Raw genomic sequence first — 20,922 nt, 5'->3', positions numbered from 1 at the left:
GTGGAATGTTGATATGCCAATATTGTTACAATAGAAGTTTTGTCAGCAATTTTAACATGAGTTATGGGTTTATTGATAGGAATGTAAACACACTGGTGAGTCAGACAAGGTTTTTATAAAGTAATTTATTAAAATAGTAGATTGACCTCCCAATAAATGAATTTTTTTTTTTTCATTTTGAGTACTATTTTGTATGTTCCAAAGAAAATACCACATGAACGTGAAATTCTATCAAATAACCACTATTAATGATAATATCCAAAAATACTCCCTATATAGTATAATAATCTTATACCATAATGGGGGTATATTTTGGATATTATATATATAGACCTGTATCTATTTTGGATATTACCGTTAATATTAATAGAATTTCAAGTTCCTGTGGAAAAAATATTTAATATTCTAATCTCTAGCATGCCTACCAAAGTAATTTATGAAGTCCGCCCATTCATTAATATAGGTACAATTCTGGTAAAAACCAATAAACCATTGAAAAGTTTATAAGAATATATGGTCATGAGATGTGAATAGCTGCTTACGGCTGCAAAGACATTCCTCTTTATCCCTCATCAAGATTATTTCCACGAAATTGTTTACTTTTCAAGACCATTCGTGAAAATGATGACTTTGACCACGTACCGTTTTGAGGAGATTTTGGCTTTTTGTCGACTCTTATAAATACAACAATGCATATATACGGTATAATTTCAATTTAAGGTAGGCAAGTGACATTTACTTAAACTTCTGGTGATATTGAAAATTGAAATAAGCTGATCAAGTCGTTTTAATAAGATAACACCGATATACGTGAATTACCTTTCGCGGTAACGCCGGAAAATGTGATTTTTTGGGGAGGCTATGCCGACCCAATGTTAATAACTGTCTGTCAAATCTTACTGCCGCGGTAATCAGGTCAAAAAATAGTACCTTGATTTTTTCTAAGCTGACTCATCACTCATCACAGACATTTACAATATGAAAATATTTTCATTCTTTAATTTCATATCTGCAATTTGTAAAGATAATAATTCTCTGAAAAATTCTTGATTTTTGTTTAAATCACTACTCCGTGACGTCATACTGCCACGGTAATCAGGTCAAAAAATAGTACCTTGATTTTTTCTAAGCTGACTCATCACTCATCACAGACATTTACAATATGAAAATATTTTCATTCTTTAATTTCATATCTGCAATTTGTAAAGATAATAATTCTCTGAAAAATTCTTGATTTTTGTTTAAATCACTACTCCGTGATGTCATACTGCCGCGGTAATCAGGTTTAGGCATATTACGTACGTCTGTATTAAATAGTTCTGGTATGAAAACCCTTCAAAATAATAACTTTATCCATATTTTTTAACAAAAAGCATAAATGAAAATTCATAAGTAAATGCTTTAATTCAGTGGCAAATATTCTTTATTATTTTTGATAACAATTTTCCAATTACTACGCAGCGACCAACTGTTTATGACGGGTCATTAACTAGAACGTTGCAACTACGTATTCTCAATATCATGCATGTGCTTTTGTTGTTATAAACTATTAATAGTCCTTAATATTTTTTAAAGACAAATAATTGTAAACTGTCGCTTACATCAGAGACATGTTATAGTATATAGATAACTAAGGAAAATAGTATATGTTATAGTATATAGATAACTAAGGAAAACTAACTTATTTGTACACCCCAGGAGGCTGTACGCGGAAAACGCTCATAAACCGCTAAATCATATAGCTGTTTAGTAAATATTTTGCATACATTTAACTAAAAATTCACTGATGGTGATGAACATATAGTTTAAAAACATTTTATTCTTTAACCATTATCGCCGAAAAAAAACTATTTAACTACAAAACCCCTAAGGACCTCCGACAAAATCCCAGCACAATATTACAGTTTACATTAGCAAAATAAAAAAAAAGCAATACTTATATTTTCATCTTACATAATTCATTAATCAAACTTTTAACATAAAAGTATCTTTGGTAATTGACAGATCCCTACTCTGATCTTTTATTTGTATAGGAATAAATTTAAACATGTGCTCTTTTGTTTAGGAATATTTTGTAGTGAAAGTCTTATATATTCACTAATCTCATAATTAGAATTAGACAGGTCAGGAATTTATACAAACAGTTGTTTAGTTAACTATGCTCATTTTAATCCCAATAGAAACATTCAAATATTTGTGGTAAAAAACATGACCAAAGTACCTAGTAGTCGTTTACCCGGTGGTGATCCCATTAAACTGATTATAGATTCGAATTGATTAAAAAACACAAATAGAAACATGTGTTTCCGTACAACAAAATCGGAAGTAAAGTGAACAGTTAATTGACAGAAATATGTGGTCAAATATGTTTTAACAAGGAAATAAGTATTTCAGAGAAAGACGCAAAGATCAGTATGACCCCGTATTGTGTAATTAGAAAGTTTATTCAATTCTAGGGCATACATCATAATTTGATAGTCCATTTGTAATAAAATTCAAATTTTCAATACAGATTATGAGATACATAAAAAATATTAAAGAATAAGAAGCTTTAATTAAAAAACAAAAAAACAAAAAAAAACAAAAAAACAAAACAAAAAAAACGCATACATATACAAATTACTTACAGTCGAGCATCGGGAAGTCATTAACATATCTTACGAAACTTTAATTTGAAACCGATATTTTCTCGCGCTGAAGTGATAAATGTTTATTTGAAAAATAAAAAAAAAGAACTTTTATGGTTGTGTTCTAAAAATAATGGGCGGCATAAGAGGAATTTCTTTATTCATTTTACAACACTTGAAAAATTACTACAGAAAATGTGATGTTGTTTTGTTTTCAACAAAAGTGTGTGTGTTTTAAGTTTATTTATACTCGGCGCCGGAATAACCATATGTCCGAGATTATAGCATCTGGGACGTCTTTTTCAAGCAGATTCTTCCTGGAAGCCCATTCTTTCGTTCTTTGGTGGTAAAGGAGACGACAATACCGTCAAGGCATCAACTTTCTGACTGACGACAACAAAAAACGGCATCTATTAGCGCCAAACCTCCAGAGTAAGTCACCACAGGTCAACCAATCACCTCTGGTACTTATGATGACTTGACTATGACCTTCCGTGTGCCTTCTCCGCGACGTGCACGCCTCTGGAGGTATTTGGAGTAGTTTCAACAAAAACTTCCAAAACACGCCATTTATAACACCATTCATAGCACTGACGGCTTCGATGTTCTCATCTATTTGCGGGAAATGGTCGACAGGGAAAACCCTACGTAATAACCGCACACCCTGTTAACAACAGATTTTCCGCAGTATATATTTCAAGCTAGTGAGGTTTAAAAATACACGTAGAATCTATCGATTAACTACCATAAGTTGGTTGAGTGTTGAGTGTTGGCGGTAAAAAAAGAAGATATAACTTCCTGATCAATTTTCACTTAGGTTGATTCAGTTTTGAATAAGCTTTGCAGAGATGTATTTTTTCAAGAAATATTTAGCTTTAATATTATCCGACGCCGTCAGTAATGAAATGGGATTAATTTTCTGAAACGTGATTTTATTCGAGATTTGCTTCTGAAGAAGACAACCTTCTGTCCGTAGAGCATGAATGTTAATACTCATCACAAGACAGTGTCTTATTGATCTCAATTATGGTACATCTAAACGTGTATAATTTTTATGTTCAATAAAAATGTTGCATCACGTGCAGTTGTTATTATCATTCAATAATATTAAAATGACATAAAATATTTTATGATGAACAGTCCTAGAATATTTTGATAAGGAACCGTCAGTTGTAAAATGTTATTGTTATCTGATAATGAACAGTCGTCATACTTGCTGGTATGTCATTTATTATTGACAGTTTAGGTTTTTCAAAATTTGCATGATTAACAGTCCGAATGTAGACCTTAATTAAATGTTCTGGAATATTAACAAAATGAATAGTCAACCTCATTAACCATATATATGAATGGTTGAACACAACAGTAAGGATAAATAGCGCAATGTGCATATCTTTTTATTTTGGTAGCATATTTTAAGCAAAAAGAAAAGAAACTATAAGTCTGAAACATTCTCTCATAGCCTCCCCATCAGTACATTCAGTGCTTTGATTATTTGTTTGGGTCGTCAGACCAAACAAATAATGGTAGCGAAATTTCAGAGTCTAATGTTGTTAATTGCAAATGCCGAAAGTAGTCCACTTTTTTGAAGCGGTGACTTCCCGCTAACGATGTACACTAACGGCGAAAAATTCAGGGGAGATCACTGCGTAAAGATGGTCAAAGACAGGCACATTAATTTTCAAGCAAAATAATTCCCGAATGGTCGAAGATTTCTAATATTGTTTTATTGTATTTTCTGATCGAAAATTAGTAAATACAAAGCGGACATTCAATCTCTGACACAGAAGTTTACGACAAACCTAACAACAAGTAGTTCTCAGAACAGCTTAAAACTAGCGATTTAAAAGAAAGAAATATTTTTATTTTGTTACAAGTATCCAACAAATTACAACGCATTCAAAGTTTGAAAATAACGTTGGCTTATAGAATTGTCAATAAATGCACAATCACAAATTACACGGATGAATATGATTTTATCAATGAAAATACTATTTTTAGCGATGTCGGTTACCGAATACTACCCAAACCGAGTAGTGGAATATATAGATTTTACATGTCGGACTGTTTTGAGCGAGAAGATTTTCGCTAAATTATTTACTTCAATTTTAAACAACAGGTTTATCCTGAACAAAATACCTCGAAATTAATAAGGATTACAAACCTGAAATGCAATGGAAGCTCTAAATTTAGAATGACTTGATGTTATTTAGACATTGTATGTATCACTTCTCCGTGGTGCAGGGGTAACGCGGCTCGCTTAGTGAGTGAGAGGTCTGGAGTTCAAATCCCAGTCGAGGAAACTTTTTTTTTTAAATTCTTTTTTAAGTGTCTTTGTTAAGGAAGTAGCCATGATATGCAAGGATAAAGTGTAGCTGTCGTAAAAAATGAACATAAATGATATTTTGATGCAACTATAGTTATGCAGAATTCAGTATGTATCAAACTTTGGTGCCTTGCAAAATGAATTATAATACATAAAAATAAATTTATACAGGAAAATACATACAGATATACAGTACGATTTAGATTGCGAAGATCAGAAAATACCGCAGAACTTGCAGCCCTTTGATTCTTTATAAATATACATGCTTATAGTAAGCTCCAGGATTATTTACATCTGTGTTAAACAACAGTTAAAGTCGTTACAAGCCCTAATTTAGAATAATATGGTTTTCTTCAGGCCGTTCACATATAAATTCACCATGGCTGAAGGGTTTTCGCGCTCGCTTAGGAAGCGAGAGGTCTGGAGTTCATATCCCAGTAAAAGCAACTCATTTTTTTTTTCAAATTGTTTAAGTCAAATAAACATTGGATTGAATATCAGTGTTGCAATCAGTCTTATAGCCAATTTACTACAATTAAAACGCTGGAAAGCATTGGTGGCACTATACATACAAGTACAAATGTTGCTGCAATGCAGCAATTGAGAAGCTCCGCGCAAAAAATGCGCTCATTACAGATACCTTACCAAATTATTCCTACGCACAGGTCATGTTATATTCAGATTAAGTACTATTGTAGATTTTTTCCGAATGTTTTGTAAACCATTTTTTGCATAATTATACTTATCTTATGCACTGTCCATAATTAAAAAGAGGGGAAAGATATTTAATATAAAAAAAATGCTTTCACTGATGCCTACCTGGTAAGGAAAGTAATTCCATTGAATACAAACAAGACTTACAAGACTTGTAAATGTTATGTGACATGACTGTACTATGTTCTGTTTGTGTCACTACTGTAGTCAGTAACATAAGATGATAAAAATATCAAAGTCTGTTTTTTTATTATTATAATTGTAACAAATATACAAATAGTAACAAAAGGGACTAATATTATAATATAGTTTAATTACATGCATTTTTTTCATGTCAAATTAAGAAAAAAATGGTTTCTTTCAATACTGAAAGTAGAACACACTCTGGAATGAAAAAATGGGATGAATTTCAAAAAGACCAAATTCGGGAAATTTTTGTTTGTTATACACGCGTTACATGGCGATACAGTATTTATCACACACCCGTGCCGATTTTGCGACTCCGTAAATATGGTATTGCACGGCCGTGCATATATTTTGACGTGACGTCATTAGCGTTATACAAACATAGTGTAAAGACGCGCTAAATGATGGCATTATTCTATAGGCGCGTCAATGAAAAATGACTCTTATTTCACTTTAAATGGTCTTTATTTTGGGTGTGTGATAAATAGTAAGAGGATATTTTTTCGTTTGAGTGAAATATGGAATATATTTTCACGAAACATGATAAAATGCCACATATTTTCACGAGCCGGGACGGCGAGTGAAAATATGTGGCATTTTATCATGTTGAGTGAAAATATATACCATATTTCACGAAAAACGAAAAAATAACCTTTTTATTTAATTACAATATAAAGAAATAGAGGATATTTGTTTAGTTCAGTGTAAGATCGGAATATATTTCACCGAGTGAGCACCAAAAGGTATATTTCACGAGTGGCGCAGCCACGAGTGAAATATGAACTTTTGGTGTTCACAAGGTGAAATATATTTTGATCTTACACTAAACTAAACAAATTTTCTTTTTATTATATGCAAAGAAACGTTTTAAAAAGACATAAAACCTAATATTGAATTAAAAGCGCGCCAAATAATAATACAACGTGACGTCATTTACGACGTCACGTCATTAAGTTGGTACCCAGTACTGTGCACGCTGGCATATCACTGAAACAACGTAATGGGCTTAAACTCAAAACAGTGAAATTATCAAAGTGGTAATTTCACTGTTTCAAACAGTGAAATTACCAGTTTTAAATCACTGATATATTTCTATAAACCATCGAAAAGCATGTAATAAAAATGGTTACGAACCCCCTTGCTTGCTACGCAACTGCAATTGTACAGCGCGCAGTAATATAATTATTGTCTTGTTTTGCACGTGATATTTAGCGCTACATTGTGACGTCACGTAAACAACTCTTTAAACGTCTGTACAGCGTTAATGACTGAATGAAAGATATTGGTGTTCGGATTTATTTTCTTAGTTAGACCGTTTTCTATCATTCTAGATAGTTTTCAAAACAAAATTCGACAAAAATTTGTTTTGAATTTTCAGATTTTTCAAACAAAATGGCGAAAGAAGTCCCGTAAAATAAATATGAGTTATGACTCCTCCCACTTTCATATTTATATTTCATATTTATTTTTAAAAAATATGAAATATATTTGACTGATATAGCACCATATTTCATGGGTAAAATTAAATAAAATATTAAATTCGTGTAAGTTCATTACTGAATTTATTGCACTCGTTGAATAAAATAATATTATGCTCGCCAGAGGCTCGCATAATATAATTTTATTCAACTCGTGCAATAAATTCAGTATTGAACTTACACTCATTCAATATCCTCTATTTATCACACACCCGTGCCGATTTTGCGACTCCGTAAATATGGTATTGCACGGCCGTGCATATATTTTGACGTGACGTCATTAGCGTTATACAAACATAGTGTAAAGACGCGCTAAATGTTAGCGTTATACTATAGACGCGTCAATGAAAAATGACTCTTATTTCACTTTAAACGGTCTTTATTTTGGGTATGTGATAAATAGAATATTAAATTCGTGTAAGTTCATTACTGAATTTATTGCACTCGTTGAATAAAATAATATCCGTGAAGTCCGTGCGCGTCAACAACAGACTGTACCGTAATAACTTTAAAGCCTTCGAATAGGTGAAGATTGTCTTAAAGTCTTTGGTGCTTTTTTATGATGAGTACTATGTTAACATTGGAAGGAATATGGCAGCAAATTATCTATAGATTTGATAACTTACTTTTTCACAAAAATAAAATAATGTAATGGACAGCTTTATTTTATGAAAAAGAATTGATGCTATTTTTATCAAAACCAAAAGTACTGCCTAGTAATGCAGTAGCAGTACCACGTTTTAAGATAGTAATTCAGTACCAGTATTAACAAAATTTTGCAAGAGTAATTCAGTATCAGTATTTGCAAAATCGCTGCAGTACGTTTTTGCAGTACCAGTACTGCAGCTCTGGTCACCAGTCATACCCTTTATGAGTTAATTTTGAAGCTCAAAGTGGTATGCTGTATCAATGATGCTTTTTTTTTTTTTTTTTTTTGATGCGTTTATTTAAGGTTGCCGCCGGAAAGTCCATATGAGCAATACACTCAAGTCGGGTCATCCTAGAGCGCCCGCCGAGATTTTTCGTCGATTTTTTTCCAGCTTTATTGGTGGAGGAAGACCCCAGGTGCCCCTCCGGGCATTATTTCAGGCACGAGCGGACACCTGGGTAGAACCACCGAAAGCAAAATTATTAAAGTTTTATGCCTGAAATCTTCTTTATATTGACAAATTCAATCACTAATAGTATACTTGATATGCTGTTTGTAAATGTAATTCAAAATGTAAGAAATTACAATTTTATGTAGCCCGGGGTTCTATGATATCAAGGTAGTCTTCTTTAACGTTTATCGGAAAATGTTTAAATATAAATATCATAAATGAATTTTTCTTCCATCTTAAATTGAACCTTTTCCAGAACTGTTTGTCATAAAATTATTTCAAAAGAACCAATAAAAATGACATTTTTTAGAATATTTTCAATGCCTGCCATTTTGGGTCATTTCAGAGGAGGTTACTATGGTATCAAGGTAATCCCCAAAAAAGCAGATATGGAAGGATTGATGGGTCAAAACTTTCAAGTTAAGTTGAGGAAAACTTCCATCAGTTAACTTGCTATAAAATTAAAATTATATGAACAGATTATATGTCAGTATATGTGTAAATAACATATTTTAATTGACTGTGTAAAAACCACTAAGGAAAATGGTAGTCAAATATGAAAGTTTTATAAAATAGTTTTCTTGCCACAAATACATTCATTATTCACCAAATTAAATTTATTGGCAGATGAAAATGAATCTAGTGTGCAAGTTTTACAAATATTAGCATCATCATGTGTTGCTTTTACTAGCAGTCAAAGAAAATTTAAATACCTTGATATCATAGAACCCTTGATATCATAGGAACCAAGTATACTACTTAAAAAGGGAAATAACAAATGTATAACCTAAGTGTCAAAAATCAAAACATTTATAGCTATTTATAGCTTTCGAATTCATGTACAGCAGAACTGCTTTCCGGTTCTCATTCATTAATATGACATGTTGCGAATCACCGAAGGGGAAACCAATATAGAAATCGAAAGGAGTTCTTGAATGCGGATTTATTTTTAGCTGTAAATCGAAAGGATTAAATGATCAAATCCGGGCCCATGGACAAAAATATAGTAAACACAAATAGCTCCGCGCCTGTGGGCTCGGAGCAATAATCTCGTAAACCTGTACCTTTATTACATTCTGAGACCCAAACAAATTCAGCGCCTTCTGTGCTTTGATTCATATATGGTGCTGAAGCACTTTTCAAATATAATTTTGTGGACAAACTTTAATTCATTTTATACAGAATTTATTATGCCCCTACAAAGTTGGGAGCATATAGCGTTGCACTTGTCCGTACGTCTGTCCGTCCGTACGTCAAACATTTTGGATTTAGGGGCTATATAACAGTAGAGAGAACAAAAGAGAACAATAGGTTCATTCCGTGATCAAAGGGTTTAGGGGCTAGTAGCCCTTAAGAAAACAAATAAATAGGCCCTAAAGCCAAAATGTTGGAACGTCCGTCCGTACGTCCCGAAATCTTGTGAACGCAACTCCTATTAAACCGGATGGCAGATTTTGCTTAAACTTCCAGGGACGAACAACCTTAATGTGTAGATAATAGGAAAGCAAGGAATTTTTGCTGCGAATTATGGTCCTTTATTGATTTTTTTTACTATATACTATGTAGAAATTTTGTGAACGCAACTCCTCTTAAACCGGATGGCAGATTTCGCTTGAACTTCCAGGGATGAACAACCTTAATGTGTAAATGGTAGTGAAGGAATGAATTTTTGCTGCGACCAAATTTAACAGAGTTATGGCCCTTTGTTGATTTTTTACTATATACCATTTAGAAATTTTGTGAACGCAACTCCACTTAAACCGGATGGCAGATTTCGCTTAAACTTCCAGGGATGAACAACCTTAATGTGCAGATGGTAGTAAAGGAAGGAATTTTTGCTGCGACAAAATTTTACAGAATTATGCCCCTTTGTTGATTTTTTCACTATATACCATATAGAAATTTTGTGAACGCAACTCCTCTTAAACCGGATGGCAGATTTTAATAAAAAGTTCCACATTAAAATCTTACATACAGATATGCATGTTCTTGTTTACGAGCACATTTGCACAATATGGGCATCCGTGTCCTTTGGACACAGTTCTAGATTTAGTTGATTGCGTAGAAAAAGACAGTCTCGAATCCGTCCCTGAAACCACAGAGCTATAAGCTTTGTAATATCAGTCTTTGTTGAAGTGAATACGAAGCAATGAAATAATTCTTACTGAAGGAAACAACAGGGTAGCAATTTCTCAATACCTTTTGAGATGATAGTTGTGAAAATGGGCTCTGTTAAAATATAGAAATTTTAATTGTTCTCATTCTTTAGTTACTATTTGACATGAAGAAGTCCACTTTTAGACCTTCATGGCATAGATAGATGAAATCTTCCACAAACACATCTCTAGTAGCTCTCCATATACATGTACACTGAGTTTACTCAACCTATCTGTAGTCTATGTGACCTTTTACCTGGTAAGCTTATGAAGTGATTTTGCTCGGCTGTGAACTTGGAACAGTTCATTCAAATTCTGAGAGATTGGTATTAGATATTTAATGTATTTATACAAATGAGCTACCGGAGTGACCAAATGGTCCCTCTGTATGGATGTGACTATAGGCTCTGTACTGGTTGCCTTTTTAGGGTCACTAGTCCTGTTAGTTTTGTAAACGTATTTAGTAATGCCTAGCATAAACTCTTATGGTAGATTCATATGTTTTTCCCATACATATAATAAGAAACCCTAGGAGTAGGGTAAATCTTTACCCCAAGGGTTATAATTTATCTAAATGTAGCATAGGACAATAAGGTTATGCTTTTACAGTTTTGGGCATTATAGTTTCTAAGTAAAATATCTTTTGAATACAATATACTTCCTTATATTAGAGAAAAAAATCAATTAAATCAATAATCCATTTTCACAGACGTTCACCAACCAGGCAAATTGCTACTTTTGGTTGGGTTTCACATCACGCCAACTCAATAAAGGAAAGATTTAAATACTGGTGCATTATTTCAGACATAAAATATACAGACACTTCTTCTCTTGATTGTTTTCTTTTATTTTTATATTCAATTCATTTGATAAGGAAGTTTATTGTTCTTATTTTCTAACTAGATCAGACGTGGGTAACATGTTTGTTATAGATCTAATAATTTTATTTCAGAAAACAATTGTTAAATTGTACTAAGTTACAATATGCAATAAAAATGTTGAAAGTTTGTCAATATCTTATTATCATATATTTCTTAATAAGTTACAAAGAAAATATATTGACTACAGGTCGCAAATAACTTAAATATATTCGCCGATTAAAGGCGTTAAAACTATGTAATAATTCTGTACCATGTAAGAAAAAAATCACATTTTCTGGCGGTACCGCGAAGCAAAATTCACGTACATTGGCGTTACCTCTTAAAAACGGCTTGAATCACATTTAATAATTTTATTTTTAATTTTTTATAGCATAAGAAGATTAGTATGTCACTTGCTTACCGAAAATCGAGAATATACGGAATAATGTGCATTGTTGTTATACTTATAAGAGCCGACAAAAAGCCAAAATATCAATCAAAACATCATTTTCACGAATGATATTGTGTTCCTGCCAGCAACCCGATTTCGGTGAAATGGATTCGCAATCTGGAGGATTGACTTCGCAAAATACAACTGCAACTCTAATGACTGATAGCATTCACTTTATTTTACCTTTTATTAAATGCTAACGTAAAAGAACGTTGCAAATACGCAGTTATTTATAACAATTTCGATGAAAAATCTTTGCCTCCAAAAAAGCACAAAAAGGCGTCCAAAAACTAAGGGAAGCAACTCATTTCTTACTGACACGTAAAAAGTCCAACACATACCGTACCTTAACCGTAACATGGCTCCCTAAAATTAGAAATTTCTAATTTTACAATAAACAAGTACAGATTATACAATAAAAAATGTATTGTCAAATATACATCCTTTTCAAAACAAACATTTCTGAATTCAAATACATACAATTTAGTTCAAACACTTAAGGCTCTCCGACGGGGAATTACTCCTTCTCTTGCAATAGAACTAATTTGTGAATTGGCCTATCTAAGAAACACATAATATTTTTACGTTTTCCCTTATTGTCCAACATAGGATCCCCTACTAAAACTCTTACTTTGCGAACCAAACTATCATTACTAGAAAATACCTCGGACACTTTACCTAAGCGCCACTGACCTCGCGGAAGGTTCTCGTCTTTAATCATAACAATGTCATCAACGCAAAGATTTCGCTGAGCCGAAACCCATTTTGTTCTGATTTGCTGATTTTGTAAGTATTCTTTTGACCACCTAGTCCAAAATTCATTAGCTAGAAATTGAATTCTGCGCCAACGTTTCCGCGAATACATGTCAGACCTTTGAAATTTGCCAGGCGGTGGAAGAATTAATTTTGACTTAGAAGTAAGTAAGTGATTTGGAGTAATTGGATCAGCAGAGAGTGGATCATTTAGGTTTGTTACAGACAATAGGCGACTGTTAACAATTGCCGCAGCTTCACACATAAAGGTATGAAGAGCCTCATCATCTAACTGAGTACCATTTTGAAGCATCAGAGGCGATAGAACATTACGAATAGAGCGAATCTGCCGCTCCCAGATGCCACCCATATGGCTTACTGAAGGCACGTTCATTTGAAAATGAAAATCACAACCTTCATTTAACAGAAATTGACTAATCTGATCAGTGTCCATCTCAGAAAGTGCTTCCTTGAGTTCATTCTCAGCGCCAACAAAGTTTGTACCACGATCAGATCTTAAAAGGCATACGGAACCACGAATCGCAATAAAACGGCGAAGAGCATTGATGAATGAACTAGTGTCAAGAGAGTGAGCAACTTCTATGTGAACGGCTCTGCAGGAAAGACAAGTGAACAAAACCCCGTAACGCTTCATTTCCTTTCGACCTTCTCTAACATAGAATGGTCCAAAATAATCAACTGCCGAATATGTAAAGGGGGGTGCAGGTTCTACTCTATCGGCTGGCAAATCTGCCATTTTCTGCACCTGCAGGGAACCTCTGAGTTTGCGACAAAATACACAACGAGATATCATATATGACACGGAAGAACTACATCCAATGACCCAAAAACCATTTGCCCTGATCTCATTTACAGTCATTCCACGACCTTGGTGATTTATCCTTTCATGAAAATATCTCATGATAAGGTTAGTAACATGTCCCTTTCTTGGTAAAATAATAGGATGTTTCTCACCCAAAGTATGTTTCAACTTAGAAAGACGTCCACCAACCCTAATTATACCATCACTATCTATAAAAGGATCCAACTGTCTAATCAATGAGTTTTTACGCAATGACTGATTTTGATACTTGGGAGGGCTCTTCTCATGGGAGGCAACTGTCACAGAAGACAATAGCTGATATTCCTTATCAAAGGCATCCCTTTGAACTATCTTAATTATTTCCCTTTCAGCCCTTTGAACTTCCGCTACTTGAATTGGTAAATAGTTACCCTTTATTTTTGACTTAATATCACTCGTGGTAGATACAATACCAGACCATTTGACAGACCTTTGAATAAGCATGTCTTTAAACCTGAGACAAACTGCAACTGACTTCTTTGCACGATTCCAATCGGAAAAGTAGGTCAAACGTTCAATAACATCATTCTTATAAGAGAACGCACTTGAACTAAAAACAGAGCATTTCTTCACCTCAGGATCTACAGAAGAAATGGTCCGAACTGTATCATCTTCATTTAAAGGCGGAATGTTGGGTTCCCACAAGAAACTGGGACCAGTGAACCAATTCGACTCTAACAATTCACGAGAGAAAGCACCCCTAGAAGCAATGTCAGCTGGATTATCAGCAGTTTTGACATATCTCCACTGTTTGGGTTCCGTAAGATCTCTAATTTCTTGTATTCTGTTCGCAACGAATACATGGAATCTACGAGAGTCATTAGATATATATCCAAGCAACTACGTTACTATCCGTCCAATACCACTGCTCTAGACCATCAAAATCCAATTCATTTTGCAAGAAGTTGCTAACTCTAACTGAAACAACAGCTGCATTTAGCTCTAAACGTGGAATGGTAACTTGTTTTAAGGGGGATACTCTGGATTTGCCCATTAACAAAGAACAATGAACACGATTTTCTGAGTCTACCAGTCTTAAGTATGAACATTGCCCATAACCCTTTGTACTTGCATCCGAGAAATTGTGCAGTTCAGCTTGAACAACATCACCAAAGTTTTCTGGTTTCACACACCTTCTGACACGCAAAGTTTCCAAATGATGAAGATCCATTCTCCATTTCTCCCATTTGGGTCTACAATCGTCAGGAAGTGGACTGTCCCAATCAATTTGGTCCTTACACATTTGCTGAAGCATTTGCTTACCTACCAAAATAACAGGTGATAGAAAACCAAGAGGATCATAAACAGAACTCAAGGTCGACAGAACACCACGTCGAGAGAAAGGTTTGTCCTTCAGAGTAATACGAAACTGAAAGGTATCATACTCCACGCACCACTGGATACCTAAGGCACGTTCAACTGGCAAATCATCACACATCAAATCATTATCTTTTAACGCATTGGATCTATCACTGACTGGTCCATGACTTAGTACCTCCTTGGAATTTGACAAGAACTTGTGTAAATGTAAACCACCCTTAAGACACATCTCTCTACTTCTATCTATCAGACTTATGGCATCTTGGACAGAAGGCACAGCCTTAAGGCCATCATCAACATAGAAATCTCGCCTAATGAAACTTGCCACATCGGGACCGAACTCAGCCGCATAGTCAGAAGCTACCTGTTTCAGAGCAAAATTAGCACAACCGGGAGACGATGCTGCTCCAAATAAATGAACAGTCATGCGATACTCTTCAACAACGTCATTACAATTACCGCCTTACCACCACAGGAACCTTAAGAAATCGCGATGTTTCTGGATTTACTCTAAATTGATGAAACATCTGCCGAATGTCACAAGTAAATGCCACACTTTCCTTTCGAAATCTACATAGAACCCCGACCAAATGACTTGTCAAATCTGGACCTTGTAACAAATGACTGTTGAGTGACCTGTCTTTGTATTGTGCACTACAATCAAACACTACTCTGACCTTATCAGGTTTTTGAGGGTGGCAGACACCATGGTGTGGTATGTACCATACACAGCCATCATTGCGTTCATCTGCCGTGTCAGGAACTTTCTCAGCATGGCCATTCATTATCATTTCATTCATGAAGGTCACATAACGATTTCTATATAAACTGCACCTTTTAAATTTTGACTGCAACTGTCTCAACCGATGGAGAGCTGATGGTTTATTGTTAGGCAAGTTTGGAACACCATTTTTAAATGGTAATGGCATCTCATAATGTCCATCTATCATATGTATACCGTCATGCAACACTGCAAGAAACTTTTGGTCTTCTTGTGAAAGAGATGTCTTGTCAGATTTATGGTACTCGCTAAAGTCTAGCTCCATCATCTTCGCAACCTCATTAGGATTGACCAGCTCTTTAACCCTGTTTCTGAATGACAATAGGACATGAGTAGGACCAAGTACACCCGGCTTATTAATGGTTAAATCTGGAGAGACTTCACAAGAGATGATGCGATGACTAACTCCAATTTGATCATATTCGCTATCACTAGTACTGTCTAAGCCTGTGATGCCAACTATTCCCCAACCCAAGTCCGTCCTCTGGGCATATGGACCATCGTCAACTGGGCAATAATCTCACGTGGGAGAGTGCTCTTGAACAATCGTAGCCAATAAGAAGTCCTACTTCGCAATCACTTACAGGCATCAATTTGTCCGCAATGTGTTCCAAATATGGCCACTTCCTGGCTATCTGAGGTGATGGAATATGTGATCGATTGGCTGGCATTATGTTTCGCGTATACGCATTAGGAATCTCCAAACGCAAATCACTATCAAAGGCACGCACAACTAAATTCTTAATCCGCCTTGTAGTGACAGTACGGTTTTCCGCATGCATAGTAGAAAGCAAAAGCTTGGTTTCTACACCGTCAATGCCAAGTTCTTGACATGTATCATCGAGTATGAATGTCGTATCTGACTGAGTGTCAAGAAGAGCATACACAAGCCTTTCTTTAGGATTATCTTGCTGAGACACATATACTGGCACTATCATTGAACACTTAAGACTAGATTTGGTATCACTCATAAAAGACGCATTTGAAAGAGATTTGACAGTGACAGAGGTATTTGGTACAGGAGGTTGTGGTTCGGTCTTTATCACTGATTTGGTACTAGTATTGCCCACTGAACTACTAGAAACTACATTTTGTTTCTGCAAATCACCATGTAGAGAAGACGGGTGATATTTTGAACAAGTTTTGCATTGTTTTCTCTGTTTACAGTTCCTCGAAATATGACCAGGTTTGAAACAAGAAAAGCACAAACTATTCTCTTTTACAAAGGTCTTTCTTTCTTCTATAGACTTAGCAAGAAAAAGAAAGCAATCATCCAAATCATGATTTCTTTTACAGAAATGACAAATAACCTTAACTGATTGTGAAACACTAGAAGGAGGCTTAGACCTAGTTTCAGTCAAATAAGAATGACTTCTGACAGGCTTTCTCAACTCTTCGTGCTTATAACGCCTATTTAAATGATCTGGTTCAGAGCGTTGTTGATCTCCTTTCAAAGATTGCAAAGATGTCACTGGATCGCATGCAACCTTGGCCTCACTAGCAATAAACTTTACAAACTCAGAAAAGGGAGGAAATGACCCAAACCTATCTTTCCACTGAACAACAGAACGATTCCAACGTGTTACAACCCACTCTGGAAGTTTTACTAACAACTTTCTGTTTTCTCTATCATCATCAAGACAACTGAGACTACTAATACTACGCATCGCAGTTTCACACTGTCGTAAAAAATCTGAAAACCTTCGAAGACCTTGGCCATCCCTCGCAGCTACCTTGGGCCATCTTTCTAATTTGTCACGAAACGCATTAGCCAAGATAAAGGGGTCACCATATCGCTCTTCAAGAAGTCTTTTCGCCTCATCATAAGAATCACTAGAAGTCAACAGAAAGTAGTTCTCAACCACCTCTTTAACTGGGCCACCAATATATCTCTTAAGATAATGAATTTTTTCTGAAGACGAAATATGACGTTCTTCAACAAGTGTCTGAAAGGCAACTTTCCATGCAGGGTATTTCAAAGGATCCCCAAAGAATATACCAGGTTCAGGTGGGGGCAATCTATTTAAACTAACTTGTTCAGCTAAAGATTTTGCAAGTTCTACAAAACCATGTTCAACAGGTGCCAAAACCTTATAATTCCCTGTGATGTCATGACCTTGACCATCCAAAGACGAAATTTCTGGTATAGCTAGTTTTTTATCAAGGGAAGTAACTATAGTATTTGATGGCATAGTGTTTTGCATTGAATCTCTAGGCCTAAAGGAATCTGCAGCAGGATTTAATAAAACAGCAGGGTTTGAATGAGTGGGTGGGGTATGACCAGTTTCAATTTTAGAATGACCTTCAGTATCTGAAATTTGACTAGTCAGATGTTTATCTGGAGTGCTTTTATTGTAAAGGTGCGAATGTGTGTCAACATAATCTTGAACATACTGTGTACTATCTTGTTCAGTTTTGAATGATAATGGTTGCTTCAGTTCTTCCTCAAAATCAAAGTGTTGTTTTTCGTACAAATTATCTAAAGTCTCTAACCTTGCCTTAACCATTTCTAACTTTTTGATTGTTGAAATTTTTTCTAAATGGGCCCGAGACTTAGCTTCCATATCAATGTATTTTAATTTTGCTTTTAAAGCAGCTGCTTCAACTGCTGGATGTGAATGTCTACTACTGGTAGAATTATATGATCGGTGCGATTTAATACTGGTAGAATTATGTGATCGGTGCGATTTACTACTTTTAGAAGAACGCACAGAATGCAAATCATCGTCTACTCTGAGTTCAGAAATTCGCTCAGAAATTCTACACATAATTTGCTGATGTTCCATCTCTATCTTTTCAAATGACTGATTGTAAGATGTTAAAAATTCAACATTTCCATTTAAACCTTTTAACGCTTCTAAAGAAGAGCATAATGCTTTAAATCTATTTTCAAGATTTGACCTTTCATCGCGCAATACCTTAACATCAGAAACATCTGAAATAGTAATAGAAACCTGAACAGATTGTCTACGCCAATCGGATATACACGACTTGAAAGCCTTTTCATTTAATTCTGCTCGGTATTGCATGCCTTTCTCTGTTAAGTTCCGTTCCCTTGAACTCGAGCATAATTCCAAAGTGTCAGTCAGAGTTTTAGTTTCATTATTATTCACCAAATTACCATCAAATGATTCACCTTCAGACATTTTGATTAAATGCCCTAATCTTAACAGAAAATTTAACCCCTGTTGAAAAGCGAACACTGACTTAATGATTAATTTCAATTAACGAATTGATTGTAAAAGTGTGGCTGGGCTTTCCCTGCCTACATTTCTATGTACCTGTTATAAACCTTAAAGAACACAATATGCACTATTTAAAATGAAAAAGCCATTAACCTTAAAGAACACAATATGCAATATTCAAAAATGAATAAGCTATTAACCCTAAAGAACACAATATGCACAATTTAAGATGAATAAGCTATTAACCTTAAAGAACACAATATACACTATTTTAAGATGAATAAGCTATTAACCTTAAAGAACACAATATGCACTATTTAAAAATGAATAAGCTATTAACCCTAAAGAACACAATATGCACTATTCAAAAATGAATATTAATAAAGCTATTAAATCAAAGTGATGAAAAGTCCTACACTGTATCAGTAAACATATGTGGCTGGGCTTTCCCTGCCTACAAAAATATACAGATATGCCTTTGTTATCTGTATAACACTGTTTGCATGAATTACACACTAATAACACTTAACGTAAATTTCAAAAATGGAATTCCAACAAATACTTAAAGAGTTCAAATAGTCAACTATGTAGATGAACAACGTATGTGGCTGGGCAATCCCTGCCTGCATACAATGTACCAATTGCTGATGTTCACAAACAGTCACGCGCTATAACTCTACACAATGACTTCAACCACGACTTCGCCAATCTAGAAGATGGATGAATGCCATCCGTTAAGAGGTTAAAATTCAGCGAGTATCTTCCTTTGCGGTTCTTCGCTTTGCGGCTTCTAACGAGATCTTGATTGAATTTTGGTGAAAATCCACCCGTAACTTCATTCAATTCATCGATGAAATTGTTGATTGTTGATATATCATCTGATAAACTTTTATCATCAGCTTTAAATATTTCCGGATTAGGATGCCCTTTCATATTATTCCATTTTTCTATCGAATAAAATGGTACGTGAAGAAAATGTATTTTCAGATTATTATATTTGTCACCAAGTGTCTTGAAACGTTCAAACTTGTTCTTGATTAAAGGAACAACATCTTTATTGAAGTAAATGAATTTATCAACCTTTTTTGTTAAGTCACATGTGCCTAACCATATGTACATTACAATTTTACCATATTTTTTAAGAAGATTCTCAATGTTGCGAGATAACCAAAAGTATGTATCTTCAGCATGTGCACCACCTTTGTAACACCATTGAATTTGTGTTTCAAGATGAATCGCTTTATTAACAGCTAACTTCAAGTATCGTCCTTTACTGTCACTAAGAACAACTGGTTTCCAGTTCAGATCTGTATAACTCTGTGATGAACTTGATGCTGTTGCGTTGCCTATATTCTTGTTAAGCCTGTTGTTACTTATGAGAATTGAGATGTCTAATTTCACAAATAACTTAAATCAAATGTCCAAAAATAACTATGTTCAATTTTTGTAATTGGAGGTATTTTTCCTTCCGTCAATTTCAAACCGTTCTTTTACTGTTCCTGCCAGCAACCCGATTTCGGTGAAATGGATTCGCAATCTGGAGGATTGACTTCGCAAAATACAACTGAAACTCTAATGACTGATAGCATTCACTTTATTTTACCTTTTGTTAAATGATAACGTAAAAGAACGTTGCAAATACGCAGTTATTTATAACAATTTTGATGAAAAATCTTTGCCTCCAAAAAAGCACAAAAAAGGCGTCCAAAAAAAAAACTAAGGGAAGCAACTCATTTCTTACTGACACGTAAAAAGTCCAACACATACCGTACCTTAACCGTAACATTTATAATCTGGTAGCCACATTTATATATTGACAAAGCATTATTGTTTCTTTATTTTTTATATCACTTCGTAATAATTGAGTAACATACTTGGTCTATTTCTATGATCATTTCTAATATATATACAGTCATGTATATCTGAAGTTTTCATATGCAGGACATGGAACTCATCCTCAGCTTCATTTGTATTGCAAATTAAACAACATCTTAAATTACGATCTACTCTTTCACGAGAATATCTACCTGTCTGTTTTTGAAATACGCAGTTTAAGAGCGGCGTTTTAGGACAAAAGGTTATGTTTCAGAACAATATTTCTTCACGACGAGTTCGATTGCGTT

The 20,922-nt window shown here is 34.6% G+C and overlaps 2 protein-coding genes across 2 annotated transcripts; both read right to left on the bottom strand.

Moving 5' to 3' along the window:
- Positions 1-12,415: 12,415 nt before the first annotated feature.
- Positions 12,416-15,260, bottom strand: LOC132732748 (uncharacterized). The gene is made up of 2 exons (XM_060719250.1): positions 14,647-15,260; positions 12,416-14,321 (listed from the first exon to the last, which is right to left on the bottom strand). Exons 1-2 carry the CDS (start codon positions 15,258-15,260, stop codon positions 12,416-12,418), a joined length of 2,520 nt encoding a protein of 839 aa, XP_060575233.1.
- Positions 15,261-16,117: 857 nt separating this feature from the next.
- LOC132732747 (uncharacterized) lies at positions 16,118-19,788 on the bottom strand. The gene is made up of 2 exons (XM_060719249.1): positions 18,953-19,788; positions 16,118-18,906 (listed from the first exon to the last, which is right to left on the bottom strand). Exon 2 carries the CDS (start codon positions 18,758-18,760, stop codon positions 16,118-16,120), a length of 2,643 nt encoding a protein of 880 aa, XP_060575232.1. The 5' UTR covers positions 18,761-18,906; positions 18,953-19,788.
- Between the last annotated feature and the right edge of the window lie 1,134 nt (positions 19,789-20,922).

This window comes from Ruditapes philippinarum, unplaced genomic scaffold (genome assembly GCF_026571515.1).
Source record: "Ruditapes philippinarum isolate M1 unplaced genomic scaffold, ASM2657151v2 ctg2927_1_1_1_1, whole genome shotgun sequence".
Classification (NCBI taxonomy): Eukaryota; Metazoa; Mollusca; class Bivalvia; order Venerida; family Veneridae; genus Ruditapes; species Ruditapes philippinarum.
The sequence above is the reverse complement of the archived record's forward strand: the minus strand, read 5'-3'. Positions and strand labels throughout refer to the sequence as shown.